Source organism: Vombatus ursinus, unplaced genomic scaffold (genome assembly GCF_900497805.2).
Source record: "Vombatus ursinus unplaced genomic scaffold, bare-nosed wombat genome assembly UNPS02014945.1, whole genome shotgun sequence".
Classification (NCBI taxonomy): domain Eukaryota; kingdom Metazoa; phylum Chordata; class Mammalia; order Diprotodontia; family Vombatidae; genus Vombatus; species Vombatus ursinus.
In genome coordinates this window covers 3,272,232-3,297,644 of record NW_020954723.1, presented here as the reverse complement: position 1 = coordinate 3,297,644, position 25,413 = coordinate 3,272,232, and the positions used below count along the sequence as shown (strand labels likewise).

The window sequence follows — 25,413 nt, the reverse complement described above, 5'->3', positions numbered from 1 at the left end:
TCATGATTTCAAATAAGGCATCAGTAAAAAATAGACATCTTTATTTAGAAAACATCACAATTTTATTTTATTGTTATTTCATTATGCATTTGATTAATTAGCACTTAATATTTTTTAAATACATCATAGCCTCTTTTATTAGTAACCATTTAAATGAATCTATGATTAGGATGTTTTATAGAAGTATGAAACTGGCACAAGTAACTGGTTTGACCGAGGCCACATTATAGAGAAATGATAACACCATTGGTATAGCTTTTAAACACTCAAATCTTCTGAGGATCAATGAACCTTAAAATCACTTTAGAGGGGTCTTGGTGTATTTCTTCCTTCTTATAGCCAATTTCAAACTTTACCTTATTATTTCTTATAGTACACTAATATCCTATTACATTTGTATACCACAGCATTTTTTTTAGCTATTCTCTAATTAATGGACATCTACTTTGTTTCTAGTCCTTTACTATGAAAAGTGTTGCTATAATTATTTGTTTGATATGGAGCTTTTTTTTTTCTTTTTTCTCTTGGTCATTGACCTCATTGGAGCATATGCCTAGCAGTGGAGTCATTGGGTGAAATGGTATGGTCATTTTACTTTCTTGATGTAGTGCAAAATTGCTATTCAGAATAGTTGAACCAATTTACAGTTACACTATCTATGCCTTACTTTGCCTGTCCTTTCTCAGATCTCCTCCACACCCTCCCCCCCACCCAATTGAATTCAAATGGATCTATGGTCTCTTCAATTGGTCTGAAGATCCTGGTTCAGGATCTCCAATGATGCAGATTGCAGCCTATTTATTGCAGCCCAACCTTTGCAACTCTTGTCCATGTCCTTCTCTAAGTTTGTCACGGGAGGTCCATCCAATTCCATCTAGTGCTAGGGGTCTTCCTTGCTCTTTCCTGACATTTTGAGGGTACCAGTGGAGCACTTTGTCTTGTCCACCTGTCATTCCTTCCCAGCTGTGAAAGTTGTCTTTAGCATTTATCATAAGACTCAGTTCATGCTGGGATTTTTTTGACACTGTTATTATAAGACTATGCTTCTCTTGAATTTGTTTTCATTTTTTCTCAGTTATATGTCCTTGATGCCATATTTTTATATTCAATTCAGGGAACGTTGATTAAGTACCTGTTATGTGCAAGACACTGTGCTGGGTGCTGGGGATATAAAGACAAAAATGAAAAAGCTCCTGCCTTCAGGGAGCTTGAATTCTAGTGTATATATGTGTGTGTGTGTTTTCAGTCAGCATGCATGTGGACCAGCAAGCAAGTAAAAATAAATGTAAAGTATCTAAAGAGGGAAAGACAAATAACAACTGGGAGACGTTGAAAGTCATCTTTCAGGTGGCCTCTGAACAGCGGATTGAAGGGAAGTAGGTGTGCTAAGTGGTGGAGGTGAGAAAAGATTGTGTTCTAGGCACACTGCACTACTTGTGTAAAGGCATGAACTCAGGAGATATGGGGAACATCTGGCAGACAAGTTTGCTTAGAACAGAGAGTGCAGGAAAGCGTAACATGAAATAAGACTGGAAAAGTAGGTTAGAGCCAGGTTACAAAAGGCTTTACATGTCAGGCTGAGGATTTTATATTTTATCCTAGTGGCAAAAGGGAGTCATTGAAAACTTCTGAGTAGCTTCTAGAATCCTTTTTCCTAAAAAAAATTATTTGTTATAATGGCTAGCTTTCTGTGAGGAGGCAGTGGAGAGACACTGGGAGAAATCTAGGAGATAACAAAAAAAGATAACTATATACATGCATATATATACATGTAAGAAAAAAATACATATATATATGTATATATATGAAAATTTTTTGAATAGAAGAGTGATACTGTCAGATCTGTACCTATTTACCAGCATTTCATCCTGACATAAATTGAACTGCATCCATGCTGGGTGTCATATTATTTTCTACATTATTTCATTACAATTAAAAGCCTGCCCATTATGTTGAAATTTTATTTTGAGGTAACATTGTCATCTATAGGTTTGCAAAGTGATACCTCTTCCTTAACATCAATTTCAACATATCATTTATTTGTATATATAAATGACCATCTTTAACTACGTATATTGCATTTACTTTTCAGTGCAAAACTGGAATTCCTCAGTGCAGTTCCTCAATTAATTGACCACAAAAGTCTTCATAAAAACAGGCAATGCTCCTTCCCATTGTATTTCTACAATGAACCATTTGGAGTAATCAAGCATTATTTTAACTATTGTCACTAGTCATAGGTAGCACCAACATTTCTCCAAGCCATTGATGCTTTTTATACTAAGCAATTCTGCAAACAGTCTTAGGGATGCAAACAGTCTTTTTGTTCTTTTGGTTCTGAGTTTTGGAAAAGGTTTTTTTTTTTCACTTATGAAAAACATTTAATTTTATCTGGAAGAATTCTGTTTTTTTTTTTTTTAAAGATTTGGAATGGATGCTTTCAAAAATATTTCTTCATTTCATTGTTTCATTTTACTCATGCATCTAAAGCATTCATATTTATAGTAAAACCTAAGATCTTTACTTTCTATCAATAACACTATTTATAGATGCCAGTGATAAAGTGGATAGTATTTTCTGGATATGGGCTTTTTATTTTGTATTTCCAATACATAAGCCTCTTTTGTTCATTTTGTTCATGTTCCTTGTTTTTAACTTTCTTTGTATACCCAGCACTTAGCACGGTGCCTGGCATGTAGTAAGCATTTAATAAATGTTTTTGAAGGTGCCAACTTAGATTAGTAAAGATAGCTTCTTCTTCTAGGAATTCCCTATATCAATGGAATTACAGGACCATCCCCTCTCTCCTAGTCAGTAAAATGATTAGGAAAACAGGATATATTCCTATAAAAAAGATCTCATTATATTGTTGAATGTTGAATTCATGATACCCCTTAATTATTTTCTATTTGATTTAGTTGTAGGAAATTGTTGGACTGTTTTGTGTTAATATGGATTGTTTATCTTTCTGGAATGCTTGTTGACGAGGTACAGAATACTTCCCTAGTGAGACTCGTACAGCATCTCTCATACTTCATTTGGTTTAGGACTGGCTCTAGGCAGTGGGCTGTAATGTATGATAGCAATTACATCCTGGAAAACTAATTTTAATTGAATTCCAGCTCATTAGCACTTTAACTAGTGAGGCAAATGCTAAGGTTATTAACACAACCATCATTAACTACTAAGAAAATACTTTCCTTTTTTATCTCTAATCATCACTGATGGAGTAGCTTAGTCTGGGGTGGAGGTGTTTGTTAGCAGAAAAACTGTGTGAACCCTATTAATTAATCTAGCCTTAGTGTGTACAGTTCCACTCTTTCCCAACTATTTAACCTTACCCCTTTACCTAGACCTGTGAAGAGAACTGAAGTAAAATTGTTAGAGGGTAACCACCTCTTAGGAAGGCATCCTGCTGCTTACCCAGCGTTTTGTGCCTGGAGAAGAATCACGAGGTCCGGATTAAAGTGGTTTGTTGCTGTACTTTGTTACTCTTACAATCAGTAAGAATCTCCATAATGTAGATCAGGAGCCCCCAGCTGAAAACTGTGCCACCCACAGTTCAGTCTTCTCTGGCTCTCTCTTCCTATGTACATCACATGCCTTACTGTCTTTATCCCTTTTTGCAACTTCTTATTCACAATTCATAAATCATTGAAACCAGAAGTTGATAGATCAAAGTTTTATCTAAGCTAGAGAAAAAAACTAATTAAATAGAAAATACAAAGAAACTTTAAAGAACAGAAGAACTTTGGATTTAACATACCTCCCCTTTCCTTTCCCTTGTCCTCCCCCACATTCCCCAGGAAGAAGAGGGGCAAGGAGAGACAGGCAGGTCACCATGTTTTATCATATCTTTCTGAGGGAAAATTCTTCAATAATCAGTACACAAACTTGGACTGTTCCATTGGGCTGGTAGAAATAACCTATCTAGAGCATAACCTCAGCCATGATGGCTGCTGCCTCTAATCTCTCCTTTTTTGAATTGCCAGCTTGAACTCAAATGCTGATCATGCTTCTGGGTCCCTGTTCTCAATTTTTGCAATATTTCTTCTTTAGGGTGGAGGTGGGGAAAGCAATACTGGTTCCTTTTGTTTTCTTTCTTTCTCTCTTTTTTTTTTTTGGCTACGCAGTTGGGGTTAAGTGACTTGCCCAGGGTCACACAGCTTAAGTATCAAGTGTCTGAGGCTGGATTTGAACTCAGGTCTTCCTGACTCCAGAGCTGGTGCTCTATCCACTGTGCCACCTAGCTGCCTCAATACCGGTTCCTTTTGAATTCACTCAGTTCCACTTTAGTCTGACAAGCTTAATTGATCTTGACAAGCTAAAGAATTCTATTCTGAACATCAGAACTTTAAATACTTTTCTCCATGTCTGAAAGAGGTACTGTTACATTCATACACACACACACACACACACATATACATATATGTGTGTATATATATGTACATGCAGTACATCTATATATAGTCAAAATATTTTATTGTGCTTTGCTTTATCGCACTTTGCTGTTACTACATTCTTTACAAATTGAAGGTTGGTGGCAACCTTGCAACAAACAATTCTATTGGTGCCATTTTTCCAATAGCATGTGCTCATATTATGTCTCTGTGTCACATTTTGGCAATTCTTGTAATATTTCAAACTTTTTCATTATTATTATATCTGTTATGGTTATCTGTGATCAGTGATCTTTGATGTTACTCCTGTAACTGTTTTGGGGTACCATGAACCATGTCCATGTAATACAGTAAACTTAAACAATAAATGTTGTGTATGTTCTGACTGCTCCACTGACCAGCTGTTCCCTGTCTCCTGCTCCTTGGGCCTCCTTATTTTCTAAGATACAACAATATTGAAATTAGGCCAATGAATAACTCTACAATGGCCCCTAAGCATTCAAGTGAAAGGAAGAGTCAATCGATTTGGTAAACTTCATTGCTGTCTTATTTTAAGAAACTGTCAAAGAAAAAAAAAAGAAATTGTCACAGCCACCCCAGCCTTCAGCAGCCACCACCCTGGTCAGTCAGTGGTCATCAACAATGAGGCAAGATTCTCCACTAGCAAAAAGATTATGATTCACTGAAGACTCAGAGGATGGTTAACATTTTTTATCAATAAAGTTTTTAAATTAAGGTATGCATTTTAAAAGGTATAATACTATTGCATACTTAATATACTACATTGTATTATAAATGTAACTTTTGTGTGCATTACATGACTCACCTTATTGCGACGGTCTGGGACCGAACCCCTACTGTCTCCAAGGTATGCCTGCATATATAATATATGTGTATATATACATATTGCTTGCTATTGTTGTTCAGTCATTTTCAGTTGTGTCCAACTGTTTGTGGCAAAGATACTGGAATGATTTGCCATTTTCTTTTGCAGCTCATTTTATAGATGAGGAAATTGCCAGAGTTAAGTGACTTGCCCAGGGTCACATAGCTAGGAAGTGTCAGAGGCCAAATTTGAAATCAGGAAAATGAGTCTTCCTGACTCCAGGCCCGGCATTCTATCCCGCACGTGTTTACCCGCGCGTGCACACACACACATATGTATGTGTGTCCCCTAAACTTCAGCCCTATAGAACTACTTTCTTATTTTATATTTCAAACTGGATGCCCTAGAGAAATCTTAAATTCTAGATGTCCAAAACTGAACTCATTATCTTTTTTCCCAAATCCTCTCTTCTTCCAAACCTCCCTATTTCTGTTGAAGACACAGCCATCTTCCATTCTCTCAGGTTTCTAATCTTAGAATTACGTTGGGCTCTTCACTCTTCTTCACCACGTGTATTCAGTCATTCATAACATCTCTCACATCTGACCCCTCCTGTCCTCTCATACAGCCACCACTTTAGTACACGCCTCATCTCCTCTCCTAGATTATTGCCACAGACTCCTAATTGGTCCCCTTACCTCAAGTGTCTTACCATTCTGGTCTATCCTACACATTGCTGCCAAAGTAATTTTCCTGAAGCGCAGAACTGACCGTGAGATTCCTCTATTCAGTCATCTCTAGTGGCTTCCTGTTGCCTCTTGGATAAATATATAACCTTCTTTGTTTAGCATTTAAAGCCTTATACAACCTGGTCCTAGCCTGCCATTCCAGCCTCATTGCACATTACTCCCCCTTTTGCCCTTCGCAATCCAGCCAAACTGGCCTTGTCTCTGTCCTTCACGCACCATGCTCCAGTTTTTGTCTCTGAGTGCTTTCACTGGTGTGTCACAGGTAAACACACAGGTAACACCATTTGTTGGGCAGGAGAACACGGGAGGGCTCCTAACACTAACAGGTGTTCTATCACAGGTTCATTTTTGCTCTGATCAGACAGGAAGACAGCTTCAAAGGGGTTAAATAAACTTATTTTATTCTAGTCCAGTCTTCTCAAAAGAGTTACTGATAATGGGAGCACCAACTCCTACAGCGTTCCCTAATCACACTTCTCGCAGGGGCGGGCATGAGTAGGAGTACAACTCCTTCAAGATTCCCTAAGCCTTGTTGGGGGCCGATCAGAGGAGGTACATCCATTCTACTATGCATTACCCAAATCCCAAAATGGGTTCCCCTATTTACTGACAAGTGTCCACTTGCTTTATAGGGCAACAGACAAAGAAGGCACATTGCCAGCAATAGCCTCACAGGTTAACTTTAGCAATATCGTCATGACCTAGCACAGAGCAGACGTACATTATGTCACCCCTGTATCTCTACTGCGACTGTGTGGTGGAGATGTTTTCAACCATAATTTGTGGGAAATATTATCTAGGATCCTGGAACTATTATCTGAAAAGGAGTAACAAAATCCTCCTTACTTACATCTGGTCATCTCCTAGTCCTGGAATATACTCCCTCCTTACCTCCCCCTCATAAAGCGCCTCTCTTCCTTCAAGATGCAACTTGAGCACTGTCTTCTGGATCTGCACAAAGCATTTACCATCTCCCCTAAATGTTAGCTCCTTCTCTCCCAGTCTACTTTGTATCTTTGTATCTACAGGGCAGATATTTGTATTTTCTTTACTTTGTATTTATATTCTAAATTTACATATGTCTTTGTTGTTTCTATTAGAATATAAGTTCCTTGTGAGTAGGAATTTTTGTCATTTTTTTACCAATATTTTTAGCATATAGTACAGTGATGGGCATGTAATAGGAACTCAGTAAATACTTATTGATTTATTTTATTGATTGCCTTCTCTGTTTCATAATGACAGTCCAGAATTGTCATTCTTGATAATGAAACAGCATTAGGGACATTAGTTCACCTCATCAGTGTATGAAACTAAAGGGCATGGTCAGTCTCACAGGAAAACCATTCCTTTCATGATGGTAGATTGTACCCCTAACCCTAGTAGACAGAGGATATGTATGTATGTACATATGTATGTATGTATGTATATATGATTCATGTGTATGTATATCCATCCATCTACCTATCTATGCCTGTAGTAATCAATATGGCAGTGTGAATGATCCGTTTGAAAGAAGTAGCATGGTGGATAGACTGTTGGTCTTGGAGTGGAGGAGCTGCATTCAAAGCCTCTGTCTTGTACTTATTAGTACTGTGACTCTGGTCAAGTCATATAATATCTCTGAACCTCAGTGGAGAATAATAATTCCTATAGGACCTACCACATAAAGTTAATGTGAAGTTCATAAAAGATCACACATGTAGAGCACTTTTTAAATTTTAAGGTGCTTGTATGAGTGTCAGTTGTTGCTTGATGATATTATCATCACCACTTTGGAAAATAATCTAAAACTTCATCCTTCTCCTAAAAGAGCTCCCATCTAATGATTTTAAAATGTGTTGGGCCTTATTTTCAGCAAGTCAAGATTTCTGAATTGAAAATATGATTTCATGTTTGCCCATTTCAATCGATCAATCAATAAATTTTTATTTTTAAAATGAGTTTATTGTATTTCACTTGACTCCCCAGAATTCATCAGTTAATAATATTCTTTGAAATGCTTGACAGTTCCTCTCAGATGCCTAAAATACACATACACCTGTGTTTAGGTTTCTAAGTGTTGGTTTGCATCATCACCACCTTATTAGAAAAGGCCATTCTTCCTCATTGTTCCCTCAAACTAATTTTATCTGTCAGACACCAAACATGTGGCCAGAGCTATGTCGTAGAGATTGTCTTCTTCATTTGAATGGCTCTGAATGGTAGCAGTGCCTCTTTTAAAGAGAGAGGTCCTTTCAAACTCTCCTGGTTTCTGGAAGCTGTGTTATATGCCAAAACTTTCTTAGATACAAATCAGAGGTGGCAACGATCAGGGACTCTTGGGTTTTATGACATTGTTTGCTGATATAGGAATGATTTTATATTTTAGTTCCTGCTGACATGTGAATCACAAGCCAGTGTTTGCCTTGCACGTTGTGCATTTATTATTATTTTCATAGGCTTCGCTTATAAAGTAGGACCTGCAGCACAACTCATTGAGCAATAATGAAGACTCAGGTGCCAGAAGTTTGATTTCTGAAGCCTGGCAAGTCTTCTTTCTGCTGGATTATTCTAAGACTTTCATTAGGTCCTTTATATAGTGTTGTTGGAGTTAGTCAACAGGGTGTTGTTAGTTTCCCAATAAGAATTTTGAAAATGGGGAAAATAAATCCTACATCTAGGAAATTACAGCTCCCCTAATGCTAGTAAATTTGAAAACACAGAGGGAGAGAAATATTGGGTAAAAATAGAAACAAGAATGGAGGCCTAGACAAAAGCTCGGATCTGTTTCAGATGTCTCAATATAAATGAAAAACTTAGGAGCCTTTATAGAAAATTACTATGGAATATAAATTATACCACATAATTGTAAGGCAGCATGGTCATTTGGTACCCTTATGTTGTTTTTGGCTTTCCAGGTTATTGCATAATATTCTCATTCAGCCTTCTCAGCTCTTCTTATTTTTGTTGACATAACTCAAGGCTGCAAGTAAAATACTAAACCCGGATGGTATATATAAACATATATACCTCATCAGTTGGTTTTGAGAAAGATGCAAAATAATTAGTGTTTGGTTAGTTATGGTGGTGTACCATTATCACAGGCAACAATAAATAATATGGTGTGAGAATTGTCTTTAGCAGCAGGTTATGGAAGTTTTGAATCTGATTTCTTTAGCCATCTACTTCTGTGGAAACTTTATGGCATGATAGTGATATATAATACCAAAATCACCAAATGAGATTTCAAAACTTGGTCTACTACTATTAAGTATGAGGCTGGACTAAACAAATGCCTTTTTAAATACAACAGTCTTTGAGTAATAGTAACAATTCATATAGTACTTTTATTTTATTTTATTTTTTTCATATAGCACTTTATATACTTTTTTGCAAAGTATTTTCTTAACAATGAATCTGTGAGGTAGTTGTTCTGGGTTCAAGGGGCTATTTTTTTGGAAGTTGCTACCATTTAGTAGCAAATGCTCTCTGATTGGATGGTTATGTGATATGTGTCAGCACTCCAGAGAAGTGGAAAGATAGTTGCTCTGCAAACTTAGATATTCTAGTAACAAAATCTACCTTACATACATAGTTGTTCATGCGAAGTGCCTCAGCTTCCTCATCAATCATCCTTTTCCTCAATCTTTTGCAGTCTGGCTTTATTACTTTCCTGAAATGGCTATCACAAAAGTCATTGATTATTCCAGCAGTCTTCTGATCTGTCTCCCTACTTCAGTTCTCTCACCTTTTCTTAAGGCAGCTAGGTGGTCTGTAGAGCAGAGCTTCTTAACCTTTTTCCATTTGGGACCCCTTTTTATGTTTTGGCAGCTGCATTGCATGGCCTGAGAGCATGCACAGTACAAAGTACGCTTGCTTTGTGTTCAGAACCTAGGCTGCAGTGAGGTTGTATAATGCAACATAGGCAAGTGCTACACATTTGATTTTGAATTAATTTTTGGTTGTTGCTCATTCAGACACCTTTTACTGTTGCCAGATTTTTTGTGACCCATATGGGGTTGAGACCCACAGTTTGAGAAGCACTGGTAGAGAATAAAGTGCTAGACTAGTGCACGTATTTGCTTTATGAGTCTGAGAAAGTCGTTTAACCTCTCTGTGCTTCAGTGTCCTGAGATTTAAAATGGGAATAATAATAATGATAATAGCACTTTTCTCTCAGGGTTGTTATGAGGATAAAATGAGATACATTGCAGACCTTAAGATATTACATAAATGCTAGTATTATTATTAAGTACTGATTTGACTTCTCTAGTCAGCTAATTCTAGTAATTTCCTACTCCCTCTAGGATGAAATATGAACTTTCCTGTTAAGCTCGTAAAGCCTCATACAACCTAACCCCACTTTACCTTTCCTGCCATATTTTACATTATTCTCCCTCTTGCCCTCTGTGATCTAGCCAGTTTGGCCTTCTCACTGTTATTCATTCATCCATGCCTTTTCACTGGCTGGCCCCCATGCCTGGAATATACATCTTCCTTATCTCCTTTCTTTGCCCTTCTGTGTATTCCCAGCACTTAGCATAAGGCCCGGCACTTAGTAGGCACTTAATAAATGTTAGTTGATTGACTGACTCTGCCATATAGAGCCCCTCTGTTCCTTTAAGTTACAGTTGAGACACCATCTTCTTTAAGAAAGCTTTCCCTATTCCCCCAATTGCTAGTGCCTTCTTTTCTAAACTGCCATATATTTAACTACTTTATATATGTTCATGTGTATATATGCATATACGTACACACATATCTGTTTATGAACTATGTTATGTGTGCGTATGTGTGTGTATGTATGTATGTATGTATAGTGTTTGGCGCACAATAGACACTTAGTAAATGAACATCGTCCATTAATTTCCTTAACATCAAATTCAGTGCCATTTTTTTCAGTCCTCAGCATCCTTGACTTCTCCACATCATTTGACTTTGTCAACACTACTGGAAATGCAGTGTAGTGTTTCACGAAAAACATTGCATTTGGATCAGAACAGCTGGATCCTGCCACTTATTAAAGGTGTGCCTGTGGGTAACCATCCGTGAACGCCCAGCTCAAATGCTGCCTCCCCCATGAAACTTACCCCATTTGCCCTCCTTGTCTCCCTCACTAAAACCAATTTTTTTCTCAAGCAAACTGCAAACTTTATTATTTTCTGATTATATTCTCTTTTATTTATAATTTTTCGTATATTTATATCACTCTTTTATATAATTATCTTTTATTTATAATTTATAATTATAATATTTATAAGTTAATATTACAATAATTATTACTTTATATTTCAGTTATTTATATACATTTCATCTTTTCTACTAGATTGCAAACTCCTTAAGAGCAGGGACTTTACTTACTTCTCTTGTATCTCTCTCAGCCCCTAGCAGAGTCTTTGAGAGTGGGGGAAAGCCTAGACAGAAGTTCTGGTGGAAAAAAAGATCTCAGAGTTTCAGTGGGAGGCATGTTGAGTATGATTTGACATTGTGGGATGAGAGCCAGGCCTAGTGTCCAGAATTAGGGAGGTAATATTGCATTATACCATCTGCCCTAGTTTATTTATCATGTTTAGTTTTGGTTACCACATTTTAGGAAGGACATTGACAAAGGGGAATGTTTCCAGGTGAGGAGTCTGAAAATTGTTCCATGTGACGATTAGTTGAAAGGACTAGGGATAGTTAGGCTAGAGAAAAGAAGATTTAAGGGAGATATAATAGATGTATGCAAGTATTTGAAGGGCTCTCTTGTAGCAAAGGAATGACACTTGTTTTTTTCATTTCTAGATATTGAAACAGGATCAGTTAGTAAGTAGAATTTGTAAATCTGTAGCTTTAGGCTTAATGTAAGGAAGAAACTCTCTAGCAATTCAAACTGTCCAAAATTGGAATAGGCTGCCGTGGGAGATTGTATGTTCCCTATTGCTGAAGGTCTTCAAAGACACTCAGGTGTGGATTTTACTAGGTGATTTCTGGGGCCACTTTTTATTCCCAGTACTTAGCAAAATGTCTGGCATGTAGTAGGCAGAGATTTGGTGACTTTCTGAAGGCATTTAACCTCTTTGAGCTTTAATCTTTTTTTTTTTTTGGTGAAAAGTCAAGCTTTTCTTAATTTCAAAATCCTTGTTTGCAGCATTGTGCAAAAGCATACCTTCAAATTTAAACTTTTTTTTAAAAGAATCAAACACTGGGTAAATATGAAGCTTATCATTTACCAATCTTTTTTCCCCTAAAGGGGAAGGAAATTGCACATAATAGCACAGGTCATTGTGTAGATGACTACTATTGTGGATGTCGTTGGAAGCCTGACAATGCTTTGTGAGATCCTTGGAGCCTACATGTTTTCCTTCCTTGGCTAAGTTTGTCTTGAGTGGAGACCATCCCTCATGCTACTCTTCTTGGTAGTTGTGAACTATGAGTCTTCAGCTCTGCAAAGTAGGAATAATATTTATACTTCCAGTTTTGCAGAGTTGTTATGAGAAAAATGCTTTGTAAGTCTTAAAATTCCATATGAAATATGAATAATAATAATTATTTTGTTATTATTAACCTTCTGACCTTTTGACCTTAAGGCATCAAAGGTACCACACTTTCCAGCTTTAACCACTCCTTTTGCTTCTCTTCTTTGTCTTAGCCAATCAAGAAAGGTATTGCCCAAGCCTTGGCTTTTCTTTTCTTCTTTCTCTGTACTCTCTTCCTTAGCAATCACATTCTTTCTTACAGCTTTAGTAATCATTTCGATGTAGGAGATTCTCAATCAATCAACCAGCATTTGCTGTGCTTACTGCGGGCCAGGTACTGTGCTAAGCACTGGGAACTGGCCACTTGGGTCCCCAGTGAGGCAGCTGGTACTACTCACAGGTTGTTGTTTGTCCTTCATTCTCAAAGAGAACCATGACATCAGGAAGGTGATGCTATGATTTGCAAGTGAATTGGATTTAAGTGAGGGAGGGCTGTGCAAAGTCACCAGCCTCACTTTCTCCTCCAGAGCCATCTGGATCCAGTGGCAAGATATAAATCACGATGACTAGAGAAGGCCCCCAAACTTTATTGAATAGGTGCAATGAAACAGTCAGACCTCTGTTTTAGGAAGACCATTTCTATGGCTAAGTGGAGAATTGCCTGGAGTGAGGAGAGTCTTGTGTCAGGGAGACCAACTAGCAGGCTATTACAGTAGTCTAGGCATAAGGTGATGATGACATGCATCAAGGTGATGGCAGTGCCAAAGGAGAGAAAGGGACATATATGAGTGATGTTAAGAAGGTCAAATTATTAGAACTTGGCAGCAGATCGGATGTGGGGGTGGTGAAAGAGAGTGAGGTTGTAAGCCTGGGTGACTGGGAGGATGGTTGTGCCCTCAGGGAGGGTTTGGGGAAGGAAGATAATTCACTTTTGGATATGTTGAGGTTAAGATGTGTATAGGCCATCCAGTTTGAGATGTCCAGCAGGCAGTTAGAGATGCAAGTCTAGAGATCAAGAGAGAGATTAGGGCTGGATATGTAGAGCTGAGTATCATTAACATAGAGATGATCTTTGAATCAATGGAAGTTTATGAGATTACCAATTGAAATAGTATAAAGCAGGGTCAGCAAATTAAGAGGGAGGACCAATACACCTTGTTTTTGTATGCCCACAAGCTAAGAATGGTTTTTTACATTTTAAAATACAATAAAACTTAAATAAAATACCATACAATAAAAATGTAAAAATCATACTTAGCTCACTGGCCTAGAAGAACAGGCAGGCTGGATTTGGTCTGTGGGCAGTAGTTTACTGACCTGTGATACAGAAGAATAAAAGAAGCAGACCTAGGACAGAGGCCTGTGGGACATCCACGATTGGCAGGCCTGACTTGTACTAAGATCTAGAAGAGACTGAGAGGGAGTGGTCAGATAGGTAGGAGGAGAATCAGGATAGAATAGTTATATGGAAACCTAGAGAGAAGAGAATATTAAGAAGAAAGTAATTGACAGTGTTTCAGAAGCTGCAGAGAGGTCAAGAAGGATGAAGAAGGGGGAAAAATGCCTTTAGATTTGGAAATTGAGAGATCATTGGTAACTTTGGAGAGAGTTGTTTCATTTGAATGATGAGGTTGGAAGCCAGAATCTAGGGAATTAAGAAAGAAAATCGAAGTGGAGGCACCTATTGAAGATGGCCTTCTCAAGGAGCTCAGTCACAAAAGGGAGGAGAGATATGGAATGATAGCTAGTGGAGTTAGATGGATCAAGTGAAAGTTTTTTGAAGATGGGGGAGACATGTTTTGTAGGCAATAGGGAAGTAGTGAGTAAACAAGGAAAGATTGAGGATAAGTGAGAAAATGGGGGATGGATGATAGAGGGGACAAGTCTTATGGAGAAGATGGGATAGAATGGAATCAATTGTGAATGTAGAGGAATTTGCCTTGGAAAAGAAAAGAGCCACCTCTTCGTGTGAGAAAGATGAAGGAGGAGATAGTGACAGAAGGCATTATGGTAAAGTGAGAAGAGCTCTCAGCAAATGGCCTCAGTTTTTACAATAAAACAGGAGGAAAGGTTCTCAGCTGAGAGAGGCAAGGGGAGGGAAAGGAAACAATTGGAGGTTTGAGGAGGGAGGAAAAGGTCTGGGAAAGCTGCTGTGGTGAGTAGGAGAGTGAGTTAATTAAGGAGGTGTGAAAGAATTGCCTAGCCACAGTGAGGGACCACTTGAGATTTTTTTTTAACATAAATTTGTAGTGAACCCACTCAGTTTGGTTTCATTATTTTCTCCAGTTTCTTTCAGCAGCATATGAGTAGAAGTGAAGACAGCAAATGGTGGGAGTAATCTAAGGCAATCTTTGCAGAGTAATCTTTGCAGGGCAAGATCAGTGATAATGTTGTAGTTTGGGGTGCTGGGAACCCCAAAATGCAAGAGTACGGGGGATCTGCCTTGAAAGAATTCAACCACTGAAGCCTTCTTTCAGTCAGAATATTGAATTTTTATTATAACACAGGCAAGTGGGCAAGATTTCTAATAAATATGCAGTATTGTGATGCCAATAGGTATGGGTGAGATTCTTATGGAATCTGCACAATTTAATGGGAGTAAGATTGGTACTTATATACCAGAGAAGATAGTGAGAAGATCTGGATGGGATTAAGGAGTGGTAAATGGCCTGGGGTGGGTCAGGTGCAGACAATGAAAGGAGTTAAGTGGTTAGAGAGCCACAGTGAATGGACAATTAAAAGGATTATTAAGTATCTAGGAAGACTGGGATGGGCCTGGTGCCTCAGGCAAAACACCAGAGACTGAGTTGCTGAAATGTGTGGGAAAGGGGCTGGGTCCTTTTCCTTTTAGAGGTCCAGGTGCTTGAAGATGAAACATGAGAGAGGAAGAGGTTTAACTTTAAAAGGATCAGAATTTAAGAATGCCTCAAAGGACTAAGCTGCTTTAATTAACCCAATATGTTTTTTTTTAATATTCATTAGACAAGGAAATTGGAGATAGTGGGATGAAAATTTTATTTCAAAGTAAAACTATAATTTTTTTTGGTATCATTTGGCCTGCCTTATCCCTCTAGGGTTAAGATGAGAAATTTGTTAATTATGGAGCAGGAATTGCAGAGGGAACAGTGAAAGGAGCAGACAGACCCAGAGGGTAGAATTAAAATGTTTTGTAGGAAAGGAGCTAGAAATTTGGGATCCAAAGAGGAGAGTTTTCTCTTCACTAGAGGTTCAGTATCACTGAAATCAGGAGAGCAAAAAAAGGGGTGGGTGTATGTTAAGCATCAGGTAATGAGTTCAGACAGAGTGTCATTGAATGGGGGGGACAGGTCCGTTAAGAGAGGGTAGGTGATTATTAAATTCAGGGTCCCTTTTTATTTTTATTTTATTTTATTTTAATTTTTTTTTTTAATATGTGTTTTTAAAACTTTGGAAGGGTTTCTCCTTTCCTCCCTCCCCACCCACCCTCATTGAAAAGGCAAGCATCATGATACAGGTTATAGATGTGTAGTCATGCAAAACACTTCCATAGTAGTCATGTTGTGAAGAACTAAGTATATTTCCCTTCATCCTATCCTACCTCCCATTTATTCTATTCTCTCTTTTGTCCCTGTCCCTCCTCACAAGTGTTTGCTTCTGAGTATGCCCTCCCCAATCTGCCCTCTCCTCTATCAACCCTCTGCTCTCTTGTCCCCTTCTCCCCTTGTTTTCCTGTAGGGTAAGATAGATTTCCATATCCCATTATGTATGTTATTCCCTCCTTAAGCCAAATCCAATGAGAATAAGATTCACTCATTCCCTCTTACCTTCTCCCATTTCCCCTCCACTGTAAACGCCTTTTCTTGTCTGTTTCATGTGAGATAATTTACCCCATTCTATCTCTCCCTTTCTCCTTCTCCCAGTATAATCCTCTCTCACCCCTTAATTTTATTTTCCAGATATCACCCTTTCATCTTCAACTCACCCTGTGCCCTCTATCTATCTATCTATCTATCTATCTATCTATCTATCTATCTATCTATCTATACATACATATAATTTTTTTCCCTCCCACTACCCTAATACTGACAAAGGACTCATGAGTTACAAATATCTTTTCATGCAGGAATGTAAACAGTTCAGCCTTAATAAGTCTCTTATGATTTCTCTTTCCTGTTTACCTCTTCCATGTTTCATTTGAGTCTTGTATTTGAAAGTCAAATTTTCTATTCAGCTCTGGTCTTTTCCTCAAGAATGCTTGAAAGTCCCCTGTTTCACTGAATGACCATTTTTTACCCTGAAGGATTATACTCAGTTTTGCTAGGTAGGTGATTCTTGGTTGTTATCCTATCTCCTTTGCCCTCTGGAATATCATACTCCATGCCCTCTGGTCCCTTAATGTAGAAACTGCTAAATTTCATGTTATCCTGATTGTGTTTCCACAATACTGGAATTGTTTCTTTCTGGCTGCCTGCAATATTTTCTCCTTGACCTGGGAATTCTGGAATTTGGCTACAGTATTCCTAGGAGTTTTCCTTTGGGGATCTCTTTCAGAAGGTGATCAGTGGATTCTTTCCATTTCTATTTTGCCCTCTGGTTTTAAAATATCAGGGCAGTTTTCCTTGATAATTTCTTGAAAGATGATGTCTAGGCTCTTTTTTTGATCATGGCTTTCAGATAGCCCAATAATTTTTAAATTCTCTCTCCTGGATCTATTTTCCAGGTCAGTTGTTTTTCCAATGAGATATTTCACATTCTCTTCTATTTTTTCATTCTTTTGGATTAGTTTTACAGTGCCTTGATTTCTCATAAAGTTGTTAGCTTCCAATTGCTCCATTCTAATTTTTAAGGAAACATTTTCTTCAGTAAGCTTTTGGACTTCCTTTTCCATTAGGCCAATTTTGCTTTTTAGGGCATTCTTCTCCTCATTGGCTTTTTGGACCTCTTTTGCCATTTGGTTTAGGCTATTTTTTAAGGTGTTATTTTCTTCAGTATTTTTTTGGGTCTCCTTTAGCATCAGTCTCAGTTTTTCCTCTTCTTTTCTTACTTGCTTCTCCAAATCCTTTTTGAGCTCTTCCATGGCCTGGGACCAATTCATATTTTTTCTTGGAGGCTTTGGATGTAGGAGCTTTGGCTTTGTTATCTTCTTCTGGTTATATGTTTTGATCTTCTTTGTCACCAAAGTAAGATAATATAGTCTGGCTCTTTTTGTGCTGCTTGCTTACGATCTAGGCCAATTACTTGAGTTATAAACTCTTTGTTAAGGTAGGGGTCTGTTTCCAGTGTGGAGAATGTACTGTCCCAAGCTTCAGGGGTTTTGTGCAGCTGTTTTCAGAGATACTTCTAGGGACCTGTAAATTTTCAATTCTTCCAAGGTACTATGATCAAGGGCGAGGTGTTTACCCCTTTCCTGGCCTGTGCTCTGGTCTATGAGTGACCACATACACTCTTTTTTGTCTTGGATCTGTGAGGAGGATTTCCTTTCCACAGCCACTACAAGCTCCACCACGCCAGCGCTCCTCCTTGCCCCAGGACTGCTACCCAGAACTGTGACCCAGATCCAAGCATGGGCAAAGCAAGAGAATCCTGCACCAGCAAAGAGATCCCAGCAATTCCCTTCTGATCAGCCACTTGATTCCCCCTCAGTCTGAGGGCCAGAAGCTCAGGAGGCAGCCACCACCCTGGGGCTGAGCTTGGGAACTGGGGCTGGGACCCCATCGCGCTTCTCTCTCACTGCAGAAATAGACTTCCCAGTGACCTTCTAAATTGTCTTTGGCATTTGTGGGATAAGAGTTCTGGAAACTGCCACAGCTGCCCACGATTCAGGCCTGCCTCTGAGGCCTGCTCCAGATTCGCTGTGGCCTGCACGCCACACTGAACTGTGCTCCTCTCCCCACCCAATACGATATACCTTTCTGATCAACTATCCAGGTTGTCTTGGGCTGGAAATTTGTTTCACTTTGTCTTTCTGTGGGTTCTGTTGCTTTAGAATTTGTTTAGAGCCATTTTTTATAGATATTTGGAGGGGTTTGGGAGAGAGCTCAAGCAAGTCACTGTTTTTACTCTGCCATCTTGGCTCTGTCCCCCCAGGGTCCCTTTTGGCAGGTGTCATTGCTCTGTCTTGTGAGATCTCAGGAATTCCACCTTATTGCAAGCATAAGCAGTGGGCATTATGGCACAGGGAGTATCAAGTTTCAGTCAGGAGATAGGAGGTGGCTCACCTTTCAGAATTCCTTTCCAACTACCTATAAGATATCTATTCATAGATCTTCTGCTAGCACCTTAGACTCACCGTGTCTAAAACTGTGCTAATTGTTTTTCTCCAAAACTCCCCTTATGAGTCTGTCATTTGATTCAGTGATTGAGCCCAGTGGGATTATCCTTGATACTTCCTTCTGCCTTACTTATATCAGATCATTTATCAAATACTGTCAGTTCTGTCTTTGCCAAGTCTCTATCATCCAACCGTCCTTATATTTTCAATGCTACTACTATTTTATAGGCTTTCATTACTAGCTGCTTGTACTGCTCTTAATAGGTCTTCCTAGTTCTATTTTGTCCTCTCTACTGTCAAACTTCTCTTCCTTATGGATATCTGGGTTTGTTACTTTGTCAGAACCCTCAATGCCTATTGTCAAGTAACCTCATACTCCTTTGACTGCCCTTCATGATTGTCTGTCATTTGGTGTCACCTTACTTTTCTAGCCTTATCACATACTGCCATCCCTCCCTGTGTGCTAAGTTCCAGATAATCTGAAATTTTTGTTTTGTTTTTTAGGCAGTTGGGATTAAGTGACTTGCCCAGGGTCACACAGTTAGTAAGTGTCAAGTGTTTGGTCTGAGACCAGATTTGAACTCAGGTCCTCCTGACTTCAGGGCCAGTGCTCTATCCACTGTGCCACCTAGCTGTCCCTTGAAATTTTTGACATCCCCTTATACACCCCACATTTTACTCTATCTCTTCCCTATGCCTGAAATTTCCCTAGTAAAACTCTACCCATCCTCTAAAGGCCAACTCAGGTGCTACTTTCTCCAGGAAATTTTCAGTGAGCCTACTTGTCGATAAACACCTTTGTCTCCCTTCCCCCTTTAGACCTCATATAACATATTGTGTTTAATCAAATGAAATATGTATAGGAGTTGGTGTTTATAAATGTCAACTTTTTTTTTTTGGTATGTCTCATGAAGTAATTGCATTAAAAGATGCTTATTCTCCACCAGAGTTCTACCTTGATGCCACATCATAGCCTGAAATTCTTGACGATTATGCCAAAAAGCATAAGACCTTGCGAAATGACTTTAGAGATAACTGTTGCAGCACTAGATGGTTTCTGTAGCTAGCACCAGCATAGCTGAGTGCAGAAAGGCCTTTCACCACCTTCACCACCAGATGGCACTTTCCTTTGGCTACAGTACTTCACAACAAAGGTTTCTGAGTTATAGAAGGGTCAATAAAAGGCATCCCTACGCTGATGAAATAACCAACTATAAATGCATATATAGTTAATTCCATGTTGTCACCAGACTGTAAATTTCGAAATATCTTATGTTAATGGTGTTTATTGAAATGAACTCAAATAAAGTACAGATTGCATATAGTTGTGGAAAGGGTGCAGAGTAAGAGTGACCATAGTCTAATGGGATTAACTGGGTAAGGCTTTGAGAAGAAGCTGAGTTTGAGAATTACCTGGACACTTTATTACAAAATGAGTCAGTTAGAGAAGACCTCAAGCGTCTGGTCTTTCATTTCAGATTTCTCTGTTACATCCACTAACTACAAAGTGGCAGTTGTATAGAGTGGTTTGAAATTATGCTAATTATGTGGTTATGCATACTGGTTGGGTTTTTATAGGGTTTTATGTGTTGTTTGTATTTAGTAAATATAAAAACCTCAGATGGTTGAAATGCTCATTTTTTAGTGAATTGACAATAAAAGCTTCACCAGAAATTTACTGTTAATTAATATTTGCAGAGTGCTTTTCATGTAAACAGTTCTATAATAAAGAGAAGGACTCAAACAAAGGTCTGTTATGAGGAGCTCAAAGACAAGAATATGAACTTTATGTATTCATGCTTTGATAGATTCTATAAAAGGAATATTTTTATTTACTTCTCTGGCAATAGAAAGTACACAAAACTAGAGTCTAGTCTAGAACATAGACTGCCAGTTAAGTTACTGAAGGATAAGAAAATGCAAGTATTTTCACAAGCAGCATCAGTGATGTGGAGGGAGGGGATGTTTAAGGCATAATGCTGAAGAGCACTGTGGCCTGACCCAGAAGAGTCTCATAAGCCTTTATGGAGAAGTAAATAAGATTATTTCTGCTTAGGAGATTTGTATGTGAAATAACCATATTCTAAAAGCATCTTAAAACTTTTTTTTGTTTTTTTATTTTCCATTTAAAAATCATTTAATTTTTTCTCCATCCTACCCTCATTGGAAAAAAAGAAAAAGAAAACCCACACTGCCCATGTTTCAAATACACACACATATTATATATCTATCTTTATTTATATCTATATATCTTATTCTGAATCTTGATCCATTACCTGGAAGGTAGATAACAGGCTTCATCATTGGTCTTCCAGATTTTTGGTTGGTCATTGCATTAATCAATGTTCTTAAGTATTTCTTAAATATTGTTTGTTTTTAAAATGTTGGTATAGTATAAATTGTTCTTCTGATTCTCCTCAGTTTACTCTGCATCTGTTCGTACAAGCCTTCCAAAGTTCCTCTGAACCCATCCCTTTTGTCATTTAAAAAATGTATTACATTACATTCATATGCCATAATTTTTATAATCATTCCCTAATTGATAGGCACCTCCTTAGTTTCCAGTTCTTTGCCACTACAAAAAAAGTGACCATAAATATTTTTTAATGTATGAGCCCTTTTTCTTCTGTCTTTGATCTGCCTGGGCCTAGTTGTCTAAGGGCACTTCCTGAAGATCTTACATGATAATGAGCTGAAGGTACAACCTTAAGCTGGAAAGATGGATAGAAGCTTAACTGGAGTGGTAGTAGCCTATATGTTCTCATTATTATGATCTTTTAAACCTGTCATGTTATCCTTCCTGCTCCATACAGTGGCTCTGATTAGGCATTAGGCATTAGGATCAGAACTGCAAAGAGATACACTGTTTTTCTACTTTTCTGACTGTGTTTTCCTTTCTTTTCATATTTTAGGTACTCATCATTGGAGGATCTTTTGGTCTCCGGGAGTTTTCTCAAATCCGTTATGATGCAATGAAGGCCAAGGTAAGAGTGGTCTGTTGTGAAAGAGCTGTAATTGGAGGTGACAAAATGTGTGTGTTTGTGTGTGTGTGTGTACTATGGGAAGAATAATTGTTTAATATTGGAAATTCTGCTTTTATGATAGACAGCCTCTTTTATCAAGGACTTAGTGGCCTTGCTAGTTCCTTTACAAGCAACATCATGTCTCATTGCCTATGGTTTCTATTCCTGCCACTTCTGAGTCACTGGGTAGCCTTGGGTCTATTTCCTAATCTTTAAAATGACAATAGTTATCGCACACAAGGTCATTGTAAAGATTTATGATGTGTTTTAAGGTATTCAGCAATTCTGCACTCAATTTATTGAAAGAATATGTAAGTATGAAGGTATTTTGGTACAAAATAAGCCTCAGCAGAATTGGTGTTCAGTTTTAGTGAAGATCAAAGAGTTTAGTTCCTAAAATGTAGTTAATTAAACAGTCCATAGCAATAGATTGTTTAAGTAATCACAGATTTGTACATCTTCTATAATTGTTGTACATGAGTATTTAATGCAATTATCATAAAATTCAGACCAAATTTCACACAAGAATGCTATATATCTTTATCCAGAGGTGCATATTTGATGTCTTAATATAGATAGAATGTTTCTGAGTTTTCCTTTCTAGGAAACTTTCTTAGCAAACTTCATTGTTGTTGGTGGGAGAATAAAGTTTGGGTTTGAGAATAGAACCGTCATTGTTTGTAAAGTAAAAAAAAACTGTAGGCTCATTCATTCAGCATTAAGCCAATATTTATTAAGCTCCAGTGATGTACAGAGCACTATGCTAGGCACTAAGAGAGATGATAAGTTAGAAGAGATTATCCCTGCCCTCTTGGAGCTGACAGTCTAGTAAGAGTTTAAGAAACAAGTACTTAATACACAATATTACTTGGTAGGTGGATTAGAATTCAAAACAAAGTACTACTTGAGATCAGTGGGGGAAATTTGTTACTAACACAGGGGATCAGGGAGGATTTCTTGGGGAAAGTGGTATTTGGGTTGGGCTTTAAAGGACTGGTAAAGAAGCAATAGATAAAAAGAATGGGAGAGGGAGGACATCCCAGGCAAAAAGTGGGGTATGAATAATGGTACAGAAATGAGAGAACACAGAACATATCAGAGAGGGGAATTTGGTTTAACTAGGACACAGAGTAGGTGGAATAGAATAGGTGATAGTGCCAGTGTATATAGTTCCTTGTATGCCTTTTAAGGAATTTGAGGCCGTAGGGAGCCATTGAGTAGAAGAGTGATATAACCAGATAGAGATGTAAGAAAAATTATGCTGACACATATATTAAGGCTAGATTGGAGGGTCAGGGGAGAGAATGGAGGTAAAAAGATATATTAGGAGACAGTTGGTAGTAGTCAGGCAGGCAGTAATGGAAACCTGTACCGGGATGGTGGCATTAGAAATAGAGAAGGGGAGATAGATATTGTAGAGTCGGAATCAATAAGACTTGATAACTCATTGTCTCTACCAGATGAAGGAAGGGAACAGCCAAAGATGAAACCTCACTGCCCCAGACATTCCTCTAAGTTAAGGAGGAATTGCGGATCTGCATTGGTATATACTCAAAGTCTTAGTGCAGTTTTAAGCTGAAAAACTCCACCATGCCTTTTGGGACAACCCTACATAACCTCAAAGTTTGGAATGTGGCAAGCAGAGTAAATGGTGTTTCCACTGACCAAAGTAGTGAAATCAGAGAGAGGAGCAGGTTTAGGGGGGAGGTAATAAATTATGTTTTGGATGTGTCCAGTTTGAGTTCCTTCTAGAATGTCCAGGTCGAGATGCTGGTCTGAAGCCCAGAATAGAAGTCAAAACTGTGCAAACACTAACTGGGGCCTGAGTTACATAGAAGTGGTATTGCAGACTGGGGGAGGAGATTGCCAGGGGAGAGAGTGGAGAGAGGAGAGCAGAGAGCCGAAGACAGGCTCTTGGGCAACATCCGCATGAAAGGGTTGGGAGAAGAGGAGGATCCAGCAAAGGAGACAGAGGGACAAGTGAAGAGCCAGTACAGTATACTGACTCTAAAGCCAAGGGAAGAGGGAATGTTTCAGTAGAAGGGAAATGGTCCGATGTTTAAAAAAGAGGAAAAAAAAGGTCACAAAGAATGAGAACCCTCAAAGAAAAGATTGTCGGATTTATTGATTATTTGGCCGTCAGTGATACTTTGAAAAAGCAGCTTAAAGTAGAATGGGTGGGACAGAAGCTTAGTTGGGGGTGGGGGTGTAGAGACAATGATAGTGAGGAGTTGGAGGCATGGGTATAAACAAATCAAGAAGTTGGTAGAGAGGAAGGGATGGAGGATGGTCTGGAGGGGTCGAGAAAATACTTTAAAGAAAAGTGTTGTGGAGACTTGAATATGTGTTTAGGTGGATGAGGAGCTGGTGAATAGAGATTAAAGGGGCATGATTGCTAGAGCAAGGTCCTGGTAGAGGCAGAAATAAAGGGACCAAGGGCACAGGTGGAAGGAAAAGCTTAGTGAGGAACAGCGATGCGTTTTCTGTGACCAGAAAGTGCAGAATTTATAGCAGGGAAATTAGTAATAGTATTGGGAGAGATTTTGTTAGCATATATATAGGATAAAATACATTGGTCACTAAATCAAAGTTTTGACTAATTATTTTTTTATTGAAAAGTACTGTGGGCGTTATTTGGAAGCGACTGGTGTATCAAAACAAAATTAGTCAGTAAAAAAAAATTAAAAGGGAAAAGTTTTATTTATCAAGAGAAAAAGAAAAGAAGAAAAGAACATAGACTGAGTGACAGAAGACCTAGATTCTCATATAGGATCCACCACTTATTAGCTGTACTACATTAGGCAAGAAGCCACTTAACGTTTCTCCCTGAGCCAGTTTCTTTATGTGTAAAATAGTAATTAAAAAGCCTGCTTTGTCTACCTCATGGGTTTTTTTTTTATGAGACGCAAGTAAGTTAATTTGTGTGAAAATATTTTATAAACTGTAAGGCGTTATATAATATTCTAAGTGAGATTTATTGCCATAGCTCATACTACTTATACTAGTACTTTTATCTCCTATTACTCTCTTCCATCTATTCTGTGTTCCAGACAAGCTGCAGTTAGGATAATAATGATGATGATGGTGATGATAGTAATAATTCACATTTGTATAGGAATTTAAGATTTACAAAACACTTTTCTTCCGATAGCCCTGTGAGGTACTCACTAACCTTTTATATGCCTCCCCCTTTTTCAACATGCTTTTGCTTCTGTTTTTCCCTAAGTTTAGAATATCTGCTAGTTGAATTCCTGCCTGTGTTTTGAAGTCATATTCAAACGCAGCCACTTTTAGGAAGTTTTTCTGGAGTCAGTAATGACTATTCCCCTGTCAGACCCTACATAGCACTTTGATTGAACCACTCTGACGTCATTTATCTAGAATTATTTTTACTGTCATTATTTGTGTCTGTGTAGTTCCTCAAATCCAATATCCCATTAGGCTGTGTGCTATATGAGGGCAGTGATTGTGTCTTAGCTAGTTTATCTTAGCCATTGCCTAGGCTAATGCTATGCACATAAACAGATGTCTAATAAATGTTTATTGATTTGTTGAAAATGTAAGATAATATCATTAGGAGCACATGGGCTCTCTTCCTAGAATGATTTTACTTGAATTTTCTCATTTAGAAGATGTGATTTGAAACTACTCACTTTCCAGAAGTGGGAATTAATTATTTGGTAAGATAAGTTGCTTCCTAGAATACATTTGGTAAGTTAATAGCA

At 38.1% G+C, this 25,413-nt stretch overlaps 1 protein-coding gene across 1 annotated transcript in view; it reads left to right on the top strand.

Annotated features, from left to right (window-relative positions):
- Positions 1-25,413, top strand: part of LOC114030004 (cytochrome c oxidase assembly protein COX16 homolog, mitochondrial-like) — a 125,131-nt gene that overhangs the window by 8,333 nt on the left and 91,385 nt on the right. Inside the window, exon 2 of the mRNA XM_027844662.1 lies at positions 21,578-21,649. Coding sequence (XP_027700463.1) covers positions 21,578-21,649 — 72 coding nt within the window. The remainder of the gene's footprint in view (positions 1-21,577; positions 21,650-25,413) is intronic.